Below are 24115 nucleotides of genomic sequence, written 5' to 3' on the forward strand. Positions count from 1 at the left end.
GCTGCCTGGCCTGCTGTGTTCATCCAGCTCTACACCTTGTTATCTCAAGGCGACAACAGCATGGATAAGGATATCACTACCAGATGGATGAAGTTGGGGCAGAGATGAGTGAGGAGCTAGCTGAGTGGACCAGGAAAGGAATTTAGCAGCAAAGAAGGCTGAGGAACAATGTCAGACATTTAAGAAAATAGTTCATGGCTCATAGCAGAGATGTACCCTAGTGAGAAAGAAGGATTCTAGGAAAAGGATAAGCCAATTATTGTTAACCAGGGAAACTGAAGAATCCATCAGATTGAAAGAGAAAAAAATATAACGTGGCAAAAAAAAATGGTAAAGCAGAGGATTGTGAAAATTTTAAAAAGTGATAAAAGATGACCAAAAAATAATAATAAGAAGATAAACTTTCAGGATAAACTTGCAAGAGACGGACAGCAAAAGCTTCTTCAAATATATAAAAAGGAAAAGACAGACCAAGTTGAACATAAGCTCTTAAGAGAACAAAGCTGAGGAGCTAGTAATGGGGAATCAGGAAATGACAGAGACATTGAATAATACTTTGCATTTGTCTTCAGAGCAGAACATACTAATTGTATTCCAAAATACTAAACATTCAAGGGACAAATGGAGGAACGGAAATAAATGCAATAAGTATCCTTAAAGAAAAAGTACTAGGGAAACTAATGGGCTCATAACTGATATGTCCCCTGGATCTGATGGGAGGCAGCCTACAATATTAAAAGAAGTAGCTACAGACATAGTGGATGCATTAGTAGTAATCTTCTAAGAATTCTTAGATTCTGGAAAAGCCCGAGACTTTTGGAAAACTGCATTAGAGTCCTCGGGTCATAAAGCACAGAAACAGACCCTTCAGTTCAACTTGCCCACGCCGACCAAGTTTCCCAAGCTAAACTCGTCCTACTTGCCTGCATAAATAAAAACCAAAAGAACTGTAGATGCTGTAAATCAGGGGCAAAAACAGAAGTTTCTGGAAAAGCTCAGCAGGTCTGGCACCACCTGTGAAGAAAAAAATCAGAGTTAACGTTTCAGGTCCAGTGACCCAAGGGCTTATGAGAAGTTACCAACATTAGGCTACTTAAAAAGATAAGAGCCCATGATGTTGGAGGCAGGGTAGAGAGAGGATTGGTTAACTAAGAGAAAAGAGAGAGTTAGCAGAAGGACATTATTTTCAGAACGGCAACCTGTGACTAGTTGTGTACCATAAGGATCGGTGCTGGGGCCGCAATTATTTATAACATTAGATGAGAAGCATTGAATGAACTGTAGCCAGGTTTGTGTATGACTCAAAAATAGGTGGGCAGGCAACTGATGAGGATGACACAAAGCGTCTGCAGAGGTATATATTCATGCACATAGGGGGAGGCAATGGTCTACTGGTGTTATCACTGGACTGTTAATCCATTGACCCAGGTAATGTCCTGGGGACCCAGGTTCAAAACCTGTCATGGCAGATGGTGGAATTTGAATTCAATAAATATCTGGAATTAAGAATCTTATGATGACCATGAATCCATCATCGATTGTTGGGAAAAACGCATCTGGCTCACTAGTGTCCTTTAGGGAGGGAAGCTGCCATCCTTACCTGGTCTGGCGTACATGTGACTTGAGACCAACAGCAATATGGATGATTCTTAATTGCCCTCTGGGCAATTAGGGATTGGTAATTAATGCTGGCCTAGCCAGCAATGCCCACATCCCGTGAATGAATAAAAAAAATGAGTGAGTGCGATAAAACTCAGTAGATGGATTATAATGTGGAAAATGTTGACATTATGCACTCTGGCAGGAAGAATAGGTGAGCTGAATATGATTTAATTGGAGGAAGACTGCAGAAAGCTACAGTATGGAGGGATTTAGAATCCTTGTGCAAAAGTCACAAACAGCTAATGTACAAGTTCAACAGATAATATAGAAAGTAAACGGGATGTTGGCCTTTATTTCCAAGGGAATAGGGTATAGAAATAGGGAGTAAAAACCAAAAGGAACTGCGGATGCTATAAATCAGAAACAGAAACAGAAATTGCTGGAAAAGCTCAGCAGGTCTGGCAGCATCTGTGAAGAGAAATCAGAATCAATGTTTCGCGTCTGGTGACTCTTCCTCAGAATGCCTCTAGTTCTAGGGACACCGGACCCGAAACGTTAACTCTGAGTTCTCTTCACAGATGCTGCCAGACCTGCTGAGCTTTTCCAGCAACTTCTGTGATAGAAATAGGGAGGTTTTGCTAAAACTACATGAGGCATTAGTTAGATCACTGCTAGAATACTGTGTACAGTTTTGGGTCCCTTATGTAAGGGAAGATATACTGGCATTGGAGCCAGTACAGAGAAGATTCACTGGGGTAATACCAGGCCTGGAGGAAAAGTCTCAGGGGGAGAGGTTGAGTAGTTTTAGTCTATGCACATTGGAGGTGAGAAGAATAAGAAGCAACCTGGATGAAGCATTCAAGATTTTTCAAGGTTTTGACAGGGTAGGTGCAGAAAGATTATTATCTCTTATGGGAGAGTCCAGGACCTCAGGGCATAATCTCAACATAAGGGGTCAACCCATATAAGCAAAGAGGAGGAATTACTTCTCTCAGAACGTAGTGAATTTTTAGATTTTTTTTAACACTGTATAGAACAGGTGTATTCAAGTTTGAGACAATCAATAAGAGAATCAATGGAAAAATAGCAGGAAAATGGACTTGAGGATTATCAGATCGGCCCATGATCTTGCTGAATGGCAGAGAAGACAAGATGGGTCTGAATGGCCTACTTTTACGCCTACGTTTAATGGTTTGATTACAGATGGTCTTTATGACTGAGATGATGTGAGATTGAAAGCTTACCTTGGGGTTGATTGGGAGGCTTAAGTTGTGAAGAGCATGGTTTAACCTGAGTCAAAAAGGCTTTTGAGGCAAAGAGTTAGTTAAGAAGATACAGGGCTTGGGTTTTGATCATTCCATTTGGAAGGATTCTTCTCTCTCTGAAATGATATTTACTAATAACAATGCCTAAGCAATATTTCAAAAGCTTGTTGTTTCATTCAGTAACTTAATATATTCAGAAATCTTTTGATCTTTGGTGGTCACAGCTGCTTTCTTTGTTTCTCTGGGAATTCCGTTGGTCTTTCCAGTAAATTATAATGGGAGTTTGAGACAATATTCAAGAAAACTCCACTGTTGTCTTGTTTTAGCTACATATTAATTAAAGAAAGTAAACACTTAGTAACCGATCGATAACAAAGAGAAGCAGAACTGATCAGTGACCGTGGCACTAAAGCAAAACACTTTGGTAACAATGGAAATCCGAAATAAAAACAGAAAACGCTATGCCTCGATAGGTCTGGCAGCATCTGTGAAGTGAGATGCAGTTAACGTTTCAGGCCAGCAGCATTTCATCATATTAGCAATCAGATTATTGCAAGAGAAATATCCTGTGAAAATAGGATAAACACTAATGTCAATTTCTTCCATTCCAACAAACTTTAAAAACTCACTTGTCGATCTGGCTAAGATAAAATGATCATAAACAATTTATTATTGAGGTTACAATCCATGACTACAGTGGTGCTGACATCTTACATTCAGTACAATGCCAATGTAACCTTGTTCTTGTAAATACTGTACCTTTTTAATCAATGTTTAATTAATTGAATCTGCAACCCGTCAGTGGAAAAATTGGATAGATGGGTTTAAAAAGCACTGGCCTTTTATCTCTGAAACATGGTTCAGATTGAGCCAAAGAAAATTTAATTATCGAGGGTTGCTAATGATTGCAAATTGAGTTTAGAATTGGTGTGCAAATCCATTATACTAAAAATACAGTCATACTTGACCCTAATTGATCTATCATTCCAAGAAAATTTGTAACGAAATAAGCAGATGAAGCTTAAGCTGCAGCTCCCGTTGATGTAAATCCTACATTACAACAATACTCTAAATTTACTGTTAATAATAGGAAAGTATAGTTGCCATGATTCAGAGCTGATAACACTCTTGAATGTGTCAGAAGGTTTTGAATTCTCAGAGATTCGAAGACAAAATCCATTCTGATAACACAGTGCAAAAGATGCCACAGCACTATATTGTAGAAGAGCTGGGGAATTCTCTTTGATGACTTGGCTAATATCAATCCCTTAACCAACACCTAAAATTGTATTCTCAACCCAGTAACACATTGCTGCCCGTGGGATAATGGTTGTGTGAAAAAGTTTTATTTTACGTTACAGCAGTGACCACACTTCAAAAGTTCTTTAATGGCTATAAATTGCAATAGGGACAACCTGAGGTTGTGAAAGGTGCATTATAAATTCGAGTTCTTCATTTTTGACTTAGCTCCCAACCTTTATCAAGTCAATACAAGAAAAATAGGCTAGGGTTGTTGATAGTGGTGGTTAGATTGATCCTAAGCTGCTGTTATGTGTCTCTTTTAACTGACAGAGCTATATCATGAGAGGCTTAGCAACTGATGACCCAAATGTCAGTGTAGTCTGGGCAATGATGTGAAATGAGCCAGAGTCAAAGTGATTCACTCGTACTTGGAGTGCTACTTTTTTTTTTATTAAAGCTGCAACACATCTTGGATATTGCATTCTGAACCAGTAATACTGTTGCTAAGATAAATCCTTGGCCTCATCTCTTCCTTGTGTAATTTAGATTTAGAATTGTCTCAGATCTGTGTGCTTCTCACTCTGTGACCTTCTCTGCAGCATTGGGAATCTAGTGGAGAGCCTTGCAAGAAGAACTTACATGCAGTGCATTTTGTAGGATATTCATGGATCCTCAATGAATATATCCTTTCTGTAGCCTGGGGAAGCAATGGCCTAATGATATTATCTATGAACTCAGCTGATGATCTGGGCACCCGCATTCAAATCCTGCCATGGCAAGTGATGGAATTTAAATTTAATAATCAATTTGGAATTAAGGTTTTAATGATGACCATGCAACTATTATCAATTGTCAGTAAAAATCCATCCAGTGCCCTAATGTCCTTTAGGGAAGGAAATCTGTCATCCTTACCTGGTCTGGCCTATATGTGACTCCAGACCCACAGCAATATGGTTGATTCTTACCTGCCCTCTGGGCAATAAATGCTGATCTAGTCAGTGGGGCCCACAGCCTGTGAATGAATAAAAAAAATTCTGTTCTGCATGTATGAATGGTGTGAGAATATTACAGCTCCTCATTTATTTAAAAGAGGGGTGGGGGTTATCTGCAGGCCAGAGACCTGGCCAGGAGTAGCACCAGGATTCATGATTTCTGTCCCTGACCCCTTGGACTTTCAAATCCAGAGGTAGATACGTTACTACTCCACTACAAGTGCCTGTGGAATGAGTTATTTGACAAGAACACTTTAACTCTAATAATTCTGTTGTGCTTATATTTCGTATTTTGCTTTGTTACTTATTTAAAACACAGTAATTTGGTTGGACTGTCTGCTTGTCTTATTGTATCAGTGGTACTGTGGCACTTATGTTCAGTTTTACTGGTGCCCGGGGCGTTTCATTGGCACTCATAGTAAGGCCAAATAGAGCAAGCCAACATGGGTTGGATGGCATCCATTCCAACACATGGTAAGGTAAGTGGTTAACTATTGCAGCTGCTTTGATTGTTTAGCTAATAGTGTGCAATATTCTTTCACTTAGGTAGGGTTTGCATCGCTCAGTCACTGAAAATTCCTCGAGAGCCAAAACCGGGCGAATTTGACAAAATCATCAAACGCTTGCTGGAAACCCCCAATGCTCGTGGAATAATTATATTTGCAAATGAAGATGACATCAGGTGCGCATAACTCCTTTATGTAAATTTTTTTAAAATTCATTCATGGGATGTGGGTGTTGTTGACTGGCCAGCAATTATTGCCCATCACTAGCTGCTATTGAGAAGGTGGTGGTGAGTTGCCTTCTCGGACCATAGTAGTCCACATGCTGTTAGGAGCGGGGGTGGGAGAGTTTCAGGATTTTGACCCAGTGACAATAAAGGAGCAGTATTATATTTCCAAGTCAGAATTGTGAGTCCTTTGGAAGGGTACTTGAAAGTAATGGTGTCCCGTTTCTCTGCTGCCCTTATCCTTCTAGATGGAAGTGATAGTGGGTTTGGAAGGTGCTGTTTGAGAATCTTTGGTGAATTTCTGTAGTGCATCTTGTAGATGGTACACACTGCTGCCACTGAGCGTCGGTGGTGGAGAAAGTGAATGTTTTTGGATGTGGTGCCAATCAAATGGGTTGCTTTGTCCTAGATGGTGTCAAGCTTCTTGAAAGTTGTTGGAGCTGCACCCATCTGGGCCAATGGGAAGTATTCCATCACACTCCTGACTTGTGCTTTGTGTATGATGGACAGGCTTTGGGGAGTCAGGAAGTTAGCTTCTTGCCAAAGTATTCCTAGCCTGTGTAAAAATTGAAGACCTATTGACTGCATTTTGCTCAGGACCCCTGAAAATTGCTCATCTATGTGATGCCAATTTCTATTTTGCTAAAGGGTAGGGAGGAGTTGGGGATGGTGTCATGGATTTCAGCCAGCTTTTAGATCACAGCAATATTGCAAATGAGTAAAGCTATTGAAAGCAATGATTTGTAATGGCTGTGAATTCCTCTGAGGGACACAGGGAGCTCTAACTCAATGACACTTCAGGCTGCAGCCTTTGTCCTTTGGGAAATAGAACTGGTTTTCTGATGCTTGCAAATGCAATAGATAAGAAACTAACTGCCAAGGTGGAGGATCGGTGGCAAAGTGAACATGACAGATGGAATGAATTAAATCAGATTAGATGACCATTTACTATGACACAGATGCAGGCTTCAAACAGGTGTCTCTGCTGTTTTCTTTTTATATGTTCAACTGTCAATGCGATGGCTTAAGTGGGTTGCACTTTTGTCCTTTTTAGTGCTTGGGGCTGGAGCGATGAGCCATAAGGACTGCTACTGTTTCCAAGTGCAATGTGAGTAAAGTGCAATGTGAGTAACACAATTGCTTGCCCCTTTTCTCCACAGCCGTTTACTGGAGGCTGCCAAAAGATCCAATCAGACAAAGCACTTCCTCTGGGTTGGCTCTGACAGCTGGGGTTCAAAGGTCGCACCAGTGCACCAGCAAGAAGAAGTTGCCGAAGGAGCTGTCACTATTCTTCCCAAGAGAGCCTCGATTGAAGGTAGCATTACCTGAACAACTTCCTAAGAGAACTGTCTTGGTCATTTTCCTGTGTCCTAATTGAAATTCATGACTTGAGATTGAGCTCAGCAGAAAAGTGCCACACTCTGTAATATTTCCCTCCAGAGGTGAAAAGATCAGTGTTGAGGGAAATTGGCAACAAACCACATTAATTTATTTACACTGCAGACTGTCAGAGCTCAGGACAGTAGTGATAAGTTTTCCTGTATTTCCTTATCTGAGTTAGCTGCACTGTCAGTGTTATAAATTTTGGGATTTTTAAAAATAAAAAATCCAATGTGTAATAAACTACAGAGGAAAAGAAGTGACACTGTTACCAGCACCATCATTTTATTGACTTACATCACTCATTTTAGATGGTTCAAAAACTTTTATGCACATTCCACAGTTTGACGTATCTGACCATTTTGCTTCTTCCTCAGGCTTTGACAGATACTTCAGAAGCCGTACACTGGAGAACAACAGAAGGAATGTTTGGTTTGCTGAGTTCTGGGAGGAAAACTTCAACTGTAAATTAAGCTGGCATGGGAAAAGAAATAGCAAGGTCAAGAAATGCACAGGTAATGGAGTGTACTTATTAGAGTACAATCTGTTTGGCACAGTTGACTGCTTCTACTGATTTATGTCTTGCTCTTGGTGTAAACTATTATCTCTTAGTGGCAGTTGGCTAACACTGATCAACAATTTCAAGTTTCAGTGCTTGTATTGTGCTTGGAAGCTGCGTATCTGACATTAGGTTGCTGCAGATTGTTTTGTAGGATGTTGAGAATCTTTCAGATCAGGAGTTGAGCCACTTACCTCAGATTGCCTATAATCCTGTTACTATATAGTAACATGTTGTTAGCCCAGTTAACTCCCTCACTCTTTACTCCTTGGTCAGTTAAGCTGGGGACTTGATGGTAGTGCCTTTGAAAGTCAGGGTAAAGTAGTTCAACATTTTCTTTGGGAGCTGGTACTTGTGTGGTGTATATATTACCAGCCACTTTTCATCCCAAAGCAGGATGTTGTTCCTGTCCTCATGTAGGCCAAGTTGGTTTGCTTCAGGACTGTTGGAATTGTGAATAGAGCTGAGCACCACTATAATTGTCAATGAACAGTCTCATTCCTGGCCTTAAGATGGAGCTAAAGATGATTAAAGCAAAGCTAAAGCCATCAGGGCAAATGTTGTAGGGCAGCCATGACCATTTCCTGGTGACCTCAGCTTTGCCAAGTCTCTGGTCACCTCTAACATTCACCCTTGCATCTATGCTGTGATCACAGCTGTGACAAAGTCTGGAGATGTGTGTATTTATCTGAAACTAAATTAAGAATCTGAATTGTATTATTGGTGACCAGGCAATCAATATTAACCATTTTCTACAGGCAGGAAGTGGGTAGCAACTTTCCTGATGCCTGGAAATACTGTGTGATTCACTTTAATGGCCCATTAATAGAACTTTTACCCAGATACATCTTTGTCCCTTTCCAAACTAACACTAACTGATTTGTAATCATAGCCACTGATACCACTTCAACCTGTCCAGACACATTCCCTAAAACAAAGTCTGGACTGCTTAGCCACTTAGTAGACTATTACATACCAGCTTAGTAGTTCTCCTGAATTAAATTTAAGATATCTGTACTCTCTTTTATCTTTTATGCTGATTTTACGCCCCACCATTAGGTTATCTGAAAAAAAAGAAGATTGCTTGTAGTTTATGTAGCTGTTTGAAATTTGCATAAGTATTTGTTTTCTATGCCATTCTGTTTGGGGGAATCCATAATATCCTCTCAGGCTCTGATCGCCCCATTTTTGTTCTTCAGTTTAATCCAGTAATTCTCACTTGATGATCCTTCCATAACCATCCTTCCAATTGTTTTGCTAATCAATGTAATGACACCCTTCGTATCCAATGCATATAAAACCCTGTAACATTGAATAGTGAGCTGCCATTGTTGCTGTTCTCAAAACCATGGTAGAGTCATAGCTCTGGTATTAAACTTCCAGATGTTTAACTCTGCTCTTATTTTATTTGGCCTATTTAATAAACTCCTTACATGGTATATGAAATAACTCCACGAAGGCTTGGTATCACCAAGTCACCCTTTATTTACATGTGCATAATATAAGGCACTGACCCAGCTAGCTCAGAGCTAGCTTCTGGAGTGAGCAGAATCCCTGACACTCCTGCCTATATCTGTCTGCCAGGGCTCCCTGATTAGCCCAGTTTTACAGCTCCAACCAGGGAGCTCATATTCTATGAGATCCATCTGACCAACATTGTTCCAATCACTACATAACTGTACACCACTGAACACTGCCAAACTCGTCTGCTGTCTGTTTTATAACCATTGTTTCCTCTGCCTTCCACACTCATTGACTAATTTCCTGCTTCATGTTTCCAGCTTTATGTCTTTTCCTTTCAACCTGAAGCCCCTATTGCCTTGCCAAATTAGTTTAAACCATCTTCAACTGCACAAACAACTTCCTGCTATCGTATTGATCCTTGCTCTGTATAGTCCTCAAACATTTGTGAAGTTAGTTACATATTTATTACTGATAAAGATTGCAGTAAGATGATAGCATGTGTTGATCAATGTGTGGAAGGGAAGAAATATTTCATGGGTGTAGAATTCATAATGGAGGAATGAATGAATAAATCGAATCCTTTGTAAGTATGTTATTTCCTGACCTAAATCACCTGCATCTTCAGTAAAACTATTCATTTACAAGTATACATTTTACTTTAGGATTTTTTTTTTCTGAGACATTGGTATTCAAAGAGAGATTTGTGCTGATGGCTATTTTAGCAATGCTGTGATTTTTATGGATGGAGAATCATCGACTGAGTCAGCACTGGTTCTTAACAATGTACGTGGAGATCTTGGAACAGGATTATTGATGAAGCAAAAGCCTCATCTGTATTCTGAGTCATGATCTGAGGTACATCTTCCAAATTTCTAACCGCTTTGAGGGGGATACATTGTATAGTAGGTCCCCAAAGACTCATCATGAGGATAACAAATGTTTAAGGATGAATCTGAAGAGTTGTGCACCTTGCTGTTGTTAACAGTGGTGTTTATGGGTATTAGCTTACTGATGATGTTCAATTCTGCAGTAGATAAGACACAGCTATGAAAAATATGTGTATCAGTATTAAACTGTATGCAAATTCCACAATTTTGATGAGTTTTGACTGTTACATATGATGTTTTTGACAAATGCTTGCATTGAGTCTGAAATATCACTGCTCTTGTGATTTTCTCAGCTGAATTGAGCACAACATGAAACATTCCAGACCTCATCCTCTCACTCCATCTATATTTCTGTCTATATGTCTAATCTATATATTGTGGTGTTGAAAGCTAATGAATGTTTTATCAGCAGAGGATCACTGTGCCATTTTTTACGCAGCACTAATCATTATAGGGTCTCTTCTTTAGCTCATCACAATATAATATCTTATGCTATTGTGAAACTAATCTTAAGGGAATGGTATCTAATTGTTTTGAATTAAACAATAGTGAATTCACATTGAATTGACTTGCACTTAAGCTGAATGTTTTCCTTTTTGGTTGTCTTTTTAAGCGTGACTGTTAGCACACATTAAGACCTCCATATGTCATGTGTTTGATGTGACATAGAGAATTTCCCTCTCCATTCAAAATATCTGCTCCGTCTCAGTTTTAAAAAGTGTAATGCAGAAACTTCTATGTAACTACCAAAGTGTGATTGACAAAGAAATGGAGGAAGCATAATCGGCAGGAAATGCTCAGTCCATATATTTTTAAAATTGTTAGCAAGCATATTTTAGTGAAGTTTATATTAAGTCACAGGACTGTTTTGAAGTGTAGGAACATTAAATCTTGCAAACTACAATAAGTTAGAACTTCCAGGGGCCCCTGAACAACATCTTCAAGCATGTTACTAAATGTTGGAGAGCAGATCAACGAGTGCTTGTGGGTCAATTAACAGGAACGGCAACTCATGGGCCACCCCACAACACCGACTAGGCTGTTCTGCTGATCTACGTTATGTGTTGCACTCTTCTGAAGTTTAGATGTGTGTTCCTTTTAAAGTTATTGGTGTTACATATATGAGTCAAATTCATGAGATTAATTGAGTCAATTTAAGATGAGGCTTAGCTCTCAAAACTGGTGAGTTTATGTTGGGTAAGTTGTATGAAATATCAAAAGTCTGAAAGAAGAACTTAACCTATCTTGAACCTCAGATGTTAAAGCTTGGCAACCATTTAACTTTAACTTTTTGACAATTCAGTCTTACAATAGAGCTGTTTTGAACTCATATTGAATGGAATTCACAGGTTCCTGAAAAAGGGACAGCTGCAAGAACATGAAACTATTTGAATCCACGTGACTATTGACCTTACTGCTGTTCCTTGTGGGTTAGAAGGAACAGAAGTGCATCCTCCAGATTAACAACCTGTGTAATAAATCCCCTGGTGCCAGCAATCTGTGCTCCATTGATGACCACAGGAGCCCTTGACTATCAGTGTAACTACCCAACTCCTATTGAGTGTGGTACCCTGTCCACCTCAGTCACCCCCAACCATTACTGGCACTTGTAACCATCGCACGATGATCATCTGACCTACTCTCCATCACTGAAAACACTGATTCAGGTCACCATCTGCTCGCCTTCAATCAAACTCCTGGCAACCACCATTTTGGATTCCACAGCCATCAGTGATCAAGACCAACCCTCGATCATAACTACTTCTCCTACCTGACCTCCTCAATTAATCAGGCTGCCAGGAAGCGTGGACTTTATATAAAGAGAAGAGGAGAGGGAGAACAAAGATTTCAAGAAAATGATCCTCATACAACAAATTCAAAGACACAGTGAGGCTATTTCAATATCTTAATCTAATTGTAAGTAGCTCAATGAACAGTCTGAATTAAGAAGTTGTGAGTTCAAATCTCAATCCAGGACTTGAGCACAAAATCTAGGCTGACACAAAGGGACTGCTGCACTGTTGGAGATGCTGTATTTCAGATGTAAACTAAATGCCATGTCTGCCCTTCATGGCCATAACAGTTCCTTGGTGTTATTGAAGAAGAGCTGGGGAGTTAACACGGGTATTCTGACCAATATTCATTTCAAATGGACATCATGAAAACAGGTTATCTGATCATTAATACATTGTTACTTGTCAGAGCTTGCTGTGTACAAATTGATTAATATGTTTCCTACATCTTGCAGTTAATAACATTTCAAAAAAAAACTATGTTGGTTATAATGCACTTTGAAGCAGCTAGTGGTCATTGAAGATGCTGTGTAAATGCAAGTCTTTCCTTTTGATTTCTTGTCGTTTTAGTGATAAACATTTGATTATGAAACAACAATTAATTAGAGGGATTTAGATTCTGCAAGAAAATGAATAGAATCAAACTGTGTTTGCTGCAAAACAGGACATTTAGGACAGAACAGCAATTAAACTGGTTGAGAAGAGATCACTTCTTGTACATTTCCTTTTGTCTTATGTTAATCTCATTTCTTGGGCTTAGTAGTGAGAAGGCGCGACCTAATGAATGAGTTTTGAGATTCAGGTACAAAGTGGTAGTGCCATGGAGTGAATGAATGAAACAAAATTGTAATTTACAATTGATAAACCCCACCAGAACAGAAATGTGGTGGGAACCAAGGAGGACAGATTAAATGTTCAATAATATTTATCGTGTGCCTTTGAAGAATTGATTCAGATGGATGTATACAGTAAGGAATGTCTTTGCCATTAATTCCTCCAACTTAACGCTGATCTATCTAAATGCAAGTAAATAGATCTAACACATTTTATGGTGTTGCTTTGTATGGCTGTGTTATAACATATCTCATTCTTCTTGGTTGCTAAGGATCCTATTGGTTCCAATTCGCAAAGGCAGTATCAAAGACCTTTTGGGTCATGATTGGGATAAGAATCTTGGCCATAGTCATTTTGATTCTGCTTCTGTGAATTCCTTTCAGGTAATGCAGTGGCAGTGACTTTAAAGTACTCTGATTACTTAGACTGCAGTGGAGCACCAGAGGGAAAGTGATGGATGTTATACTCTGACCTATTTGTTCATAACATCATGGCAAAGTAATGCAGGAGCACACACTTCTACAAAGAGCTGAAATCTAACTATGAAGTTATTTTACACTGTTCTGCACTGGGATAATGCTTGGAGTTGGAAGTGGAAAGTTTTTGTGTTTTAACATTACATTTACTGAACAGGAGCCCTTTGAGGTGGAAATCACTTACTATATACCATTTTCTAGCTGTTAACATGTGGGGATTTATAAATATACCTCATTTATCCATTCACCTCAGGCACCTGCCAATCTCTATTATTACGATTGACTAAATTATTAATGAACATGCTTAAAAGCATGAGACAGTTATTCTTCAGCAACAATTGCAAAACTGGACACTTCCTTCATTCCAACCAATCTCCTGTTTATTTTCAATCATGCTGCCACAGACATATACAGATTCCCTATGGACACGCAGTAATTAGTATGCACAAATGAATCAACAGTATTGAGCTTCTGTATTAAACCTGATGCCCCGTTCCAGATATGAGCTTTATTTAGCATGCTGTTATTTATACTGTACTTACAGTTTGCTGATGATTGTGTCCTCATGTCACAATGTGAGCATGTCCATCAAAGGATCATGGACTGTTTTTCAAAGGTGGTTGATGACCATGAGCTAACCATCAGCTTAAGAAGAACAGAGGTACTCAACCAATAACCATTAAATTCTGTCTATACACCACCTACTATAACTATCAAAGATGCACCATTACCTCAGTTTCTAGAAATGTCCACAGTAAAATGGAATTGCTAAAGAAAGTTCAGCATTTGTCCATTTACGGAAGAGACTGTGGAGGAAATGAGGTCTCAAAATGACAACAAAACTAGCTATGTACAAAGCTGTGGTGATTCTAACTTGGTATACACATGTGAGACATGGACTGCACTGGACATATTGAACAGTTGGACAGGTTCCACATGAAATTCATTCAAATTGTCATGGTCATCAAATGGGAGACAAAGTGCCAATGCTGAGGTACTACGAAGTATAGGAAGGTCTTGAATTGGGGCACTCATCATGAAAGCTCAGCTCAGATAGTGTAGGAATGCAAGATGTATAAATGATGATAAAATAATTGTGTGGTCATGTCTTCACAGCTTAAATTTAGACACTGCTTATGAGGTGGCCCAATATTATAGTGCCACAGATTGGGCGAAAAGTGCCTGTTTACTACCTGGAGAGTGAACTCAAGTATTCTTTCCTTCAAACAACAAATAATGCAGGCAGCAAAGGGCAAAAATCAAGCTAGAAAGACTGGTCATTCCAAACAATATGATACAATTAATCCTAGTCCACACTATGCAAACTCAAACAGGTCTGCATACAGGCTCCACAGCCATGTTAGAGTGCAAACCAGTCCTCTTTGATAATGAAGGAAAGCTGGTAACAATTCATCTTTCCTATAAGATATGACGTGTTAGCAGCCTATTTAATGTCTGTGCGATTTAAGTAACAGGTCTAATTGGAAAGATTAAAACCAAAGTGTCAGAGAATCATGATGTGCGATTCTAGCAATTTCTATTCATACTGAAAATCAAGATTAAGTGAACTCGTGTCCTTCTGCTCCATGAGAGTCTTCTATGCTGCCTCAGCTCACCTTAGGACCCCTAAGGAAGTCTCACAGATTGAAAATTAGTTCCAGCGAAGCATTGGTTGTACCATATTTAGGAGGTAGTAAAATAAAAACGAGCACTGAGAAAATTAGTTCATTTTCTAAATCTAGGCAAAAATTAACCAGATGACATAGTGCTCATTGCTTTTAGCAGTTTGTGTGCAAACAGGAAAGAAACTCCTCATAGATCATCATCTGTAAGTCCGTCTAGCTAAAGTCCAATCTGGATCAGTAAACATTAATATTAATCCCCTTAGGAGCCTGGCTGCATCTATCTCAGTGATCAAATCTACTGGAAGGTCTGCTGATCCATCTTGATTGCTGCCTTGAGGTTTGTAAGGTTCTCGTTCTCTTCAGCAATACACAGCATGCTATTCATTATTATCATAAATTGCAAAATACAAAAATTCAACACCTGAAAAAATACTAATTTTCCCCTGCACCTGTAGTAATTTAACTACAAACTATAACAATATAAATAAGGAATATTTTAAACCAAAAACATATTTTCAGGGAATTGCATAGATCATAGTAACTGTCCCGTAATAAGTTTTGTTTGTCTGGAATAGGTTTTCCTGCTCATCAGTGATGAAAATGTTTAATAGCACAACCTGCATAAGATCTGGCAAGGGGTTTTCCAGCCCTAACTCTGCAAGACAGATCAGCAAGAAGAAAGCAACTAAGTTATAAGGGTTAGAACAGTGCTGAGCATTGCCCGTCCATAAAATTAAGCTGGATAATGCTAGTTTCTTTTCAGTGCCACGGGGTATTGTTTAACACATATAAGACACTTCTAGAGCTAGTTGTGCCAAACGCCATTCTGGTGAGGAGTTCAGCTTGCTTGCAGACAGTGGCCAACAGAAGTATGCAGAGTGAGCTTCAGCTCTTAAAGTTCTATCTTAAACACATGCGCGGTGAATGCACTGGAATAATAACCCAACTGAAACTATTTAAAGGGATCACCAGTTACTTTCAGGATGGTCGCTAATTGATTTCTACTGGCTGCTATATTTAGGAATATTTCAGTGTTTCTAGAATTGTTTAAACTTACACAGTTCACACAAAGAATGAGGCAGGTTTGTTTAAGCATTCTACAGAAAGATGTGGATTACTCCCAGATGTGGTACAATAATATGCACTTTTCTTTACCATTGGCGCGATAGGGATAATAAACAAAGGCAACACAAAGTGGTCAAGTTGCTGGGACAGGGAGAAGGAAGAGGGAAGGAGCTTTTCCTAGGAGGCCATATTTGCCTGCTTTGTTCAGGAAAAAACTCTGAGCCACAGTGATGTCAAATACTTTTGCTTTGTGAAGTAGATCTTCATTAAAATTTGTCTTCTATTGCAACCACAACTGCAACTTCAGAGCAGGGCTAGACTGGCTTTCTACAATGGCTTTGAAGGTGATCATAGCCATAAAACTGTATACTTCAGACTCTTTACAGGCTGGATATTGACAATAGCTAATTTGTATGCATTGTTGTCCTTGGGAGATTGTAGATGTTCTTTAATTTTTGTTTCCAAGCGGCTGCATCGTGCAAATTAAACGATAACATTATGACCAATGAATATTTTACAATCCACAATGATCTGCTGCACTCATGTCTCATCCATTGGAACCAGTTGTCAATCAGGTTCTTTCTGGCTTGTAACACCCACACAACAAGGTTCAGAGGAAAGGTCACTTGACTGGAAACGTTGGCTCTGATTTCTTTCCATGGATGCTGCCAGACCTGCTGAGCTTTTCCAGCAATTTCTATTTTTTTTTCCCGTGCAACTGAGCTCTGTTAGGGACCAGGAGAGCTTCCAAACTCTCCAATGTCCACATTCTGCCCGATGGAAGACTCTTCCCTTTCCTCAAGTTCCTCAGCATCCAGCAAATCACCTCATTGCCTGCTGCAAGTTTGCAGAACACAGCTCGAGAGAATGATGTGAACACATTCTGGCCAGTTCATACTTGAGGGCCCCCATAGACCCTTCTGAGCAGTGGAAACATATCTTCAGCAGCTCCATCATGGCCCTGGTCAAAACATAGACAGCATTGTATCTGTGTTCTGCATCAGTCTGAGGCTTGTGCTATTGTGTCATGAGACTTGATCCTAGTGGGTAGCCCTTATCCCCTAGTAACAAGCCTTATAAGGCACGTGGACCATCAAACCAGAGAGTGCCAGAGTGCTCCAGGATGTAGGAGCCTTGGCAGCTGCCAGGGTAGTGGGCACACTCCTCTGGGAAGTAGTAACAGCGATCAAAGATCAGCCGAACATGAACGGAGTGGAAGCCCTTCCTGTTGATGAATTCTGACATGGCCTTCTCAGTGCCACATGTCTTCAGTCGATCACAGCCTGCATCTGGGGAATCCCAGCTATGTTCCCAAGTCCTACTGTCTGGGCTACAACACTGACGCCATTGTGGGAGTTCAAAATAAACCAGTCTAACCTTGCATAGGTGGTGTTGGTTCCAGTCCTGATGTATTTGTGGGTGCATGAGTGAGAGATCCCACAAAGTCACTCGCCACACACTCCCTGGAAGGAGTTAGTAGCCTACAAGTTCAACACAGAGGGCACCTACACAGAGTCCAGGAAAGTAGCCTTCCGTAGCCCTCAGGTCTCACTCTGGCATCCAGCACATTTTTGTCCTGGGACAAAGGAACCTGCATTAAAATTGCGCCTTGTTCTTTTCCTGGAAATGGAGTCAGGTAGAGAAAAACTTCAGTCTTCCTGCAGACCTAACACATTCTGAAGGGCCCAACAGCTGCAGCCTCTGCCTGAGGTGGATGCTCCTCATTCCCCATAGCAGCTTGCTGCTGCTCCTAGACTTGCCCACCTCCCTCCTGCACCAGTCTTCATGTCCTTCAGAAGACAACCACAGTGACCACCTGTGGCTGGGTGCAGGACTCTTGCTGCAAATGAGCTGGGTGGGAAATGTAAGGAGCAAAACAGGTTCTTAGCTCTCTGAGCAGTCAGTGCAATGTGAGCTGCAGGTAAAAGTGTTGGATGAATTCCTCTAGGTTGTGAGCCATGCTGCACCTTGATAAATGGGGATGTATCCCCATCATTCATTCAGCTTCAGCCTCAGCATGTGTAGCAACTTGGTGAAGGTGCCGCAATGACAGTGTGACCAACACATTACCTCAAAAACCATCATAAAATCATTCCAGCATTACATCACTGTTCCATTTCCAAAGGACCAATGGGATGGTGCAAATTGCTTTGGACCAGCATCTGACCCTTAAGTATCTTCACTGTGTACATTACAAGTGGCAATGAAAAGGATTACAGGTTGAGTGGAGCTACAGTTTCAAACACCATACTTAATGCATTTGCTCCTCCACAGTCCTCCACACTGGGGCGGCACGGTGGCTCAGTGGTCAGCACTGATGCCTCATAGCGCCAGGGTCCTGGGTTTGATTCCCCCTCAGGCAACTGCACGTGCGGAGTTTGCACATTCTCCCTGTGTCTAATGGGGGTTTCCTCCAGGTACTCTGGTTTCCTCCCATAATCCAAAGATGTGCAGGCTGAGTGGATTGACCATGCTAAATTGTCTGTAGTGTTCAGGGATGTGTAGATTAGATGGGTTATAGGGGGATGGGTCTGGGTGGGATGCTTTGCGGGTCAGTGTGGACTTGTTGGGGTGAAAGGCCTGTTTCCACACTGTAGGGATTCTATGGATACACTGTCTTTGTGGAGGCCACGCTGATGGTGACTGCCAATGAACGCCTGTTTCGTAGCCTGCCATGCCCTCCAATTCTGTTCCGCGTAAGCTACTGAAACCTTGACTTCCCCCCATCACCACCCTTGGCCCCTCCCCTACACAGGCCTTTGCATACCACCCCCCCAAATAGCCTTGATTGCCTCAACCTGTTTTCACAATGAGCCTCCCTCTTCACTGATCAACACATGGATCCCCAAGAATGTATTCTTCCCAGACCTCTGGCTTCTACAAACAGCCCTAAAGAAGACTGACAGGACCACTGACCAATGTAATTCCAGCTCCCCAACTGATAATACCTGGTTCCTCTGACTACTGCTGATAGACCTTTTGGACTGACCACCCTGTGTCTGATACAACTGCTGACCTGGACCAGACTGAGCAATAAATGACCATGGCCATTCTCCTGTTTATACATTTGTCTGAGACTGACCCCCAACCAACAGCATCCCCACTGTGTCCTACGATGGGACTGAGGACTAGTCCCCGTTCAGCTTCCAACGTGGTCACTTAATTGAACAAACGTGCAGTGTGTCTACCACTGGCACGTGCTGTAGGTGTTAGATTGATGTCTTGGATTGCCATTATAGCATAATGGCTTTCTGAGACGCTGGACAGACACTGACCAACCAGCAGTTCTGTCTGTGCAGCTGTACACAAGAGCATGTGACAGAACAGTTCCAATAGCCTTTCGGCTCTGGCTGAAACATCAACACACGAGGCACGGTGGCTCATTGGTTAACACTGCTGCCTCACAGCACCTGGGACCCAGGTTTGATTCCACCCTCAGGTGACTGTCTGTGTGGAGTTTATACATTCTCCCTGTGTCTATGTGGGTTTCCTCCACATGCTTCAGTTCCCTTCCACAGTCCAAAGATGTGCAAGCTAGGTGGATTAGCCATGGGAAATCGGAGGATAGAGTAGGGAGTGTTAGGTCTGGGTGGGATGCTCTTCACAGGGTCAGTGAGGAATCAATGGGCCAAATGGCCTGCTTCCACACTGTAGGGATTCTATGATTCTACAAGGCAAAGCAGGGTGCTATGGGCATGTGGCCAGGCTCTGAGCGAGTGAGTAAAAAGTGAGCAAGTAAGTGAGCAGTCCTGAGTTGTAGCCTGGTCCAAAATCACTGTTGTGAACAGTGTGTCCATACAGTTGTCTTTCAGTGCTGTCTGCTGGTGCACCCTGCAACCAAGGTTCCAATTTCCTAAGCATTCTATGGATGGATCGGAAAGGGACCTGAGGATCCTGAGGGGTTGACAATTATTGGATGTCCGTGTTTGAGGACAGCGTGTAGCTGATGCTCAAGGATTGTGCCCTGAGATGCTGTAGTGTGATGATTGACATAACAGCTCTGCTTAGCCAGTGGCAAGGTGAAGTGGTCACATACCTGCTCTGACTTCCATTTTGAGAGGGCTCAGCATCTAGTTTGTTCACAACGAACCATGCTAGAAGCTGAATATTAATAAGGTAAGATGTGCAATTAATATTGTCATTATAAGGAATAATCCCCCAGAATAGGCAACTTTCTAAAAAGAATCCTGCCTTGACTCTGTTTCAACGCATTGCGGTAACATCCTGGAAATCAGGTCCCTATTGAATTTCCCTATCTTTTAGACATGGGTTCACAGAAAGCACAGACCTGGTTTTCAGTATTTAACACAAATTACTTTGTCTTACAATAACTTCTTCTAAACACAGAAAAATAACTATAAACTGTTGAAATATAACTCTCATCATTAAAACTCTGACCCACTTAAATCTCCCCTCGATGCACACATACAGACAGGCACAAGAAAAAAAAAGTCTAATGGTCCTTGTCCACAGGATTTGCTGAAATAATCTTGTTGCTGATTGGAACAACACTTCTTAGTGTTCCTTTTCCTGGTAATTTCACTTGTTTGTCGGAGGCACAGGGTGACTAGTTCACAATTATCAAGGTTTTAACTTATTAAGTAAAAAGTCACAGCTTATAACAACTGGTGAGGAGAAATAAACTGGCTATCTTCAAGCTTGAGTTTTTTTTTAACTGCAGACTATGATCAAGTCTTTCCATCTCCCTCAAACATTCACAGCCCCAAGCAGTTCAGCTATCTGGAAACCAATTACATAGTTGTTGCCACAGAGTAGGCCTTTATAATCAATAACTGGTCACCATACTACAGACGAGCCACTTATTGGTGGGTAACTCACCATTCGGACACAGCATCCTGGCTCCAGCTCATCTGAACTTAAGCTTTTCCTACTGCTTGAACAGACAAGTGTGTAAACAGCACTTACAATGAGTGTCAAGGTGACTTGTTTTTAAAAGGTGTGGCAATCCCTTGACCGTCATTGGCTTTTAAACAAGACCCCTTCTTCTTACAGCCCACAATCAAAAATATAGGAGAATAAAAGGCATCTGCAGTTCCTACTATCTCCGAGAATAAAAGGATATGGTTTTTACAACTCTCAGAACTTTGTTAAAGGATGTAACAAGTTGGTCCTGGCATACAGATAGGTCTTGCTGGGCATCTTGCATGATTCTGGCATAGCTGACATCATGAGGCACTGGGAAGATTCTGCCCAATATTTTATCCAGAAAATTGGGATTTACCAGGAGTTTGGACAGTTGAATGGAAAACCTTGGGAGTCAAAGCTGCTATGCTGGATTGTTGCAATGCTGCTTTTTAAGTGCTCAAGGTGCTTAGCTCATATTCAGAGCAACTCTGCTAATCCCTGAGAGGGCACCAGATTTGCAGGTAATGGCAGAGAAGCCAGCTGCTTTTGCAATCATCATTGAAGCCAACTTCTTGTCACTGAGTAATATAATTACATTCCTGATGCATGCTGCCAGCTTGGTTAGTAAAACAGATATCCCTCTTTCTGGAATGGTGATGTGTTGGAAGCAGTAACTGAAGTGTATGTGGACATTGTGATAAATATGGAGTGTCAAGTTTGAACTTCCAACACCTGACTGTCATAACCTGAAGGCTGTAGTAGGTGTCTGACCATGGATTGAGGAGATACATGTGGATTTAAAAAAATCATCTGCACTGAAATTACCATTTTATCTAAAGACAACAAAACCATTAACTGAGCCAGTGTCAAAAAAGTTCACATTTCTGTTTTTATTCACACGTGTATGATGATTTCACATGCTGCGAAATGAAAGGTCCTCCTGCCAGTCAGCCAGCTTGGAAAGACATTAGAGTCATGCTTAAGAGTATACAACATACAGTATCATGTTTCAGAGGCCGTTTTTAAGCAGCAGTGCATAAAGAAAGGAAAATAGATTGTAAACAGAATTGCAAGACTGTTTCTCTTTACTTGTCTTTCTCATCATCTCAGAAGACAGTGCCTGGTAAAAAAAACATTCACTGATAACTCATAGATATCTACAAACAGCACCACTGCCGAAGATAGCCATTGACAAATAAACAATTGTGGTCTCTGGTTAACAATATAATACCTCAAGAGAGCAGCTTCAAACTGCGTAGAGTTCCTTCTTTGTTTATTTGTTGACTGGTATCCTCAGCAATGGCAAAATTCGTGGATTTCCTTCAGCTCTCAGTGAATGGTTGTATACCCAATTCATTTTTCACTCAGCACTGTCTTGCAAGATAAGAGGAGAAGGGAGAGTGAGAGAGAGAGAGAGAGATTTAAATCTTGCTTACAATGTACTTCCCTTTTAAACTTTGTATGTCGATGTGCATGTGTGATGCTGCATTTTAATTATCTTTTCTTCGGGGTTAGTAGATAACAGCATTCTTTTCTCTCGCTCAAGTAAAGTTATAACTGCCTCCTTCATTTTTATCTAGTTAACTGCATCCTTAATTGAAGTGTAATAGTTATGGGCTAAGAAGGAATTAGTATTTGTTACGACTGACTGAGACAGATTTAAAGAGGGGAACTGATTTTCCCCTCCTCACCTATTTGTAATGATAATGCCACTCATCATTTGAGCTATCAGAATTAATATCATTTCGTAGTGTAGCCTTTGAAATATTCTACCTGTTCTCAGATGTGACAATTGCACTACCATTTTTCCTACATATTGTTAGACAATAATTTATGTCCTTGGGCTAACCTGTCACATCCTTGCTGGTGTGGCAGTTTTGACAATCCTGACATACCAGCTGTCAATGAAAATGTTTTAATGAATCAGTTTTCTTCCGTTACCATTTAGAACTATGATCTGTCTGATGTGTCTGCAGCTGATGTTGCCCTATATTCTAGGAATGGTTTGGCAGCCTCCCACGGGCAAGAATTGGAACCGAGCATTTCCACAAGTCCTTTTGACAGAAGAGCTCATTCAGGAGAGCCAGTCTCTAGGTGTTGCTATTTACTGTCCACTTGCCGTTAATGAATTCAATTTGCACCTGCATTTCAGGTTTCAGCAATAAAATTTGACTATCTCCAGATGTGCCACTACTTTTATTGTCAAATAAAATCTGCCACCATAAGGGATTGACTGGGAACTAAGGGATGGCACGGCGGATCAGTGGTTACCACTGCTACTTCACAGTGCCAGGGACCCAGGTTCAGTTCCACCCTTGGGCGACTCTCTGTGAATTTCGTATGTTCTCCCCGTGTCTCCTAGGATTTGCTCTGGTTTCCTCCCACAGTCTGAACCTATGCAGGTCAGGTTGATTGGCCATGCTAAATTTCTCATTAGTCATAGGAAATGCAGGGTTACAGGGATAGGGTAGGGGTGTGGGTCTGGGTCTGGGTCTGGGTGGGATGCTTTTCAGAGGGTCAGTGTGAACTCAATGGTCCAAATGGCCTGCTTCCACACTGTAGAGATTCTACGATTCTAAGGAACAAAACACACATGCTTGTCAAAGTTGGCTACAGTGAATGTGCTTTGATGATTCATCTGCAAATTAAGATCACATTGATCAGGTCGCCTCATTGACTAATGGTGCTCAAGAAAGTATCCCTGTACGGTCTGAAAGAAAAGCCAGTCATAATGTTTGCTGTGTAATGGGTTAATTGGGGTGGTCAGAAGCAGAATCAGACAGTTGTCAGAGTTACACATTAAAAGGTCCAATATCTCAATTGTTTTGATAGCAAGACACCATGCATTAGTGACTGTATGGCCCTCTCACTTCCTAAATGGTTATTTAGCTTTTACGAGATATTGATCTTCTATGTGGTAGTTAGTGGCCAGTTAGCTCAGTTGGCTGGATGGCCGATTTGTGATGCAGCGTGAAGCCAACAGCATGATTTCAATTCCTGCACTGACAGGTTACCATGAAAGACTGTCCTTCTCAACCTCTCCCCTTATCTAAGGCATGGTGACCCTCAGGTTAAACTCACTACTAGCTGTCTCTTTCTTAAACTAGTCCTATGGTCTGGTAGGACTACAGTTACTTGACCCCTGAGATGACAGAGTGTAGTCTCTCTCTAGTCTCTCGACTGCATGGGTCACATAAATTTACTTGTTTTACCCAGTTCTAGAACTGGTTACTCATCTATCTTTTCAATAATAGACTTCAACTAGAAAGGTCCATCAACCAGGATTCTTCAATAAACACAACTATTGATTTCTGATAAAACAATTTTTTTTCCTT

General features: G+C 40.9%; 1 protein-coding gene across 1 annotated transcript in view; it reads left to right on the top strand.

The window, feature by feature from the left end:
- The window catches only part of LOC109929754 (metabotropic glutamate receptor 8), a 365314-nt gene that overhangs the window by 194558 nt on the left and 146641 nt on the right, over positions 1-24115 (top strand). Inside the window, exons 3-5 of the mRNA XM_020529332.2 lie at positions 5648-5783; positions 6992-7146; positions 7589-7726. Of these exons, the coding sequence (XP_020384921.1) occupies positions 5648-5783; positions 6992-7146; positions 7589-7726 (429 nt within the window). The remainder of the gene's footprint in view (positions 1-5647; positions 5784-6991; positions 7147-7588; positions 7727-24115) is intronic.

The sequence above is a fragment of the Rhincodon typus genome, chromosome 18 (genome assembly GCF_021869965.1).
Source record: "Rhincodon typus isolate 14 chromosome 18, sRhiTyp1.1, whole genome shotgun sequence".
Lineage (NCBI taxonomy): Eukaryota > Metazoa > Chordata > Chondrichthyes > Orectolobiformes > Rhincodontidae > Rhincodon > Rhincodon typus.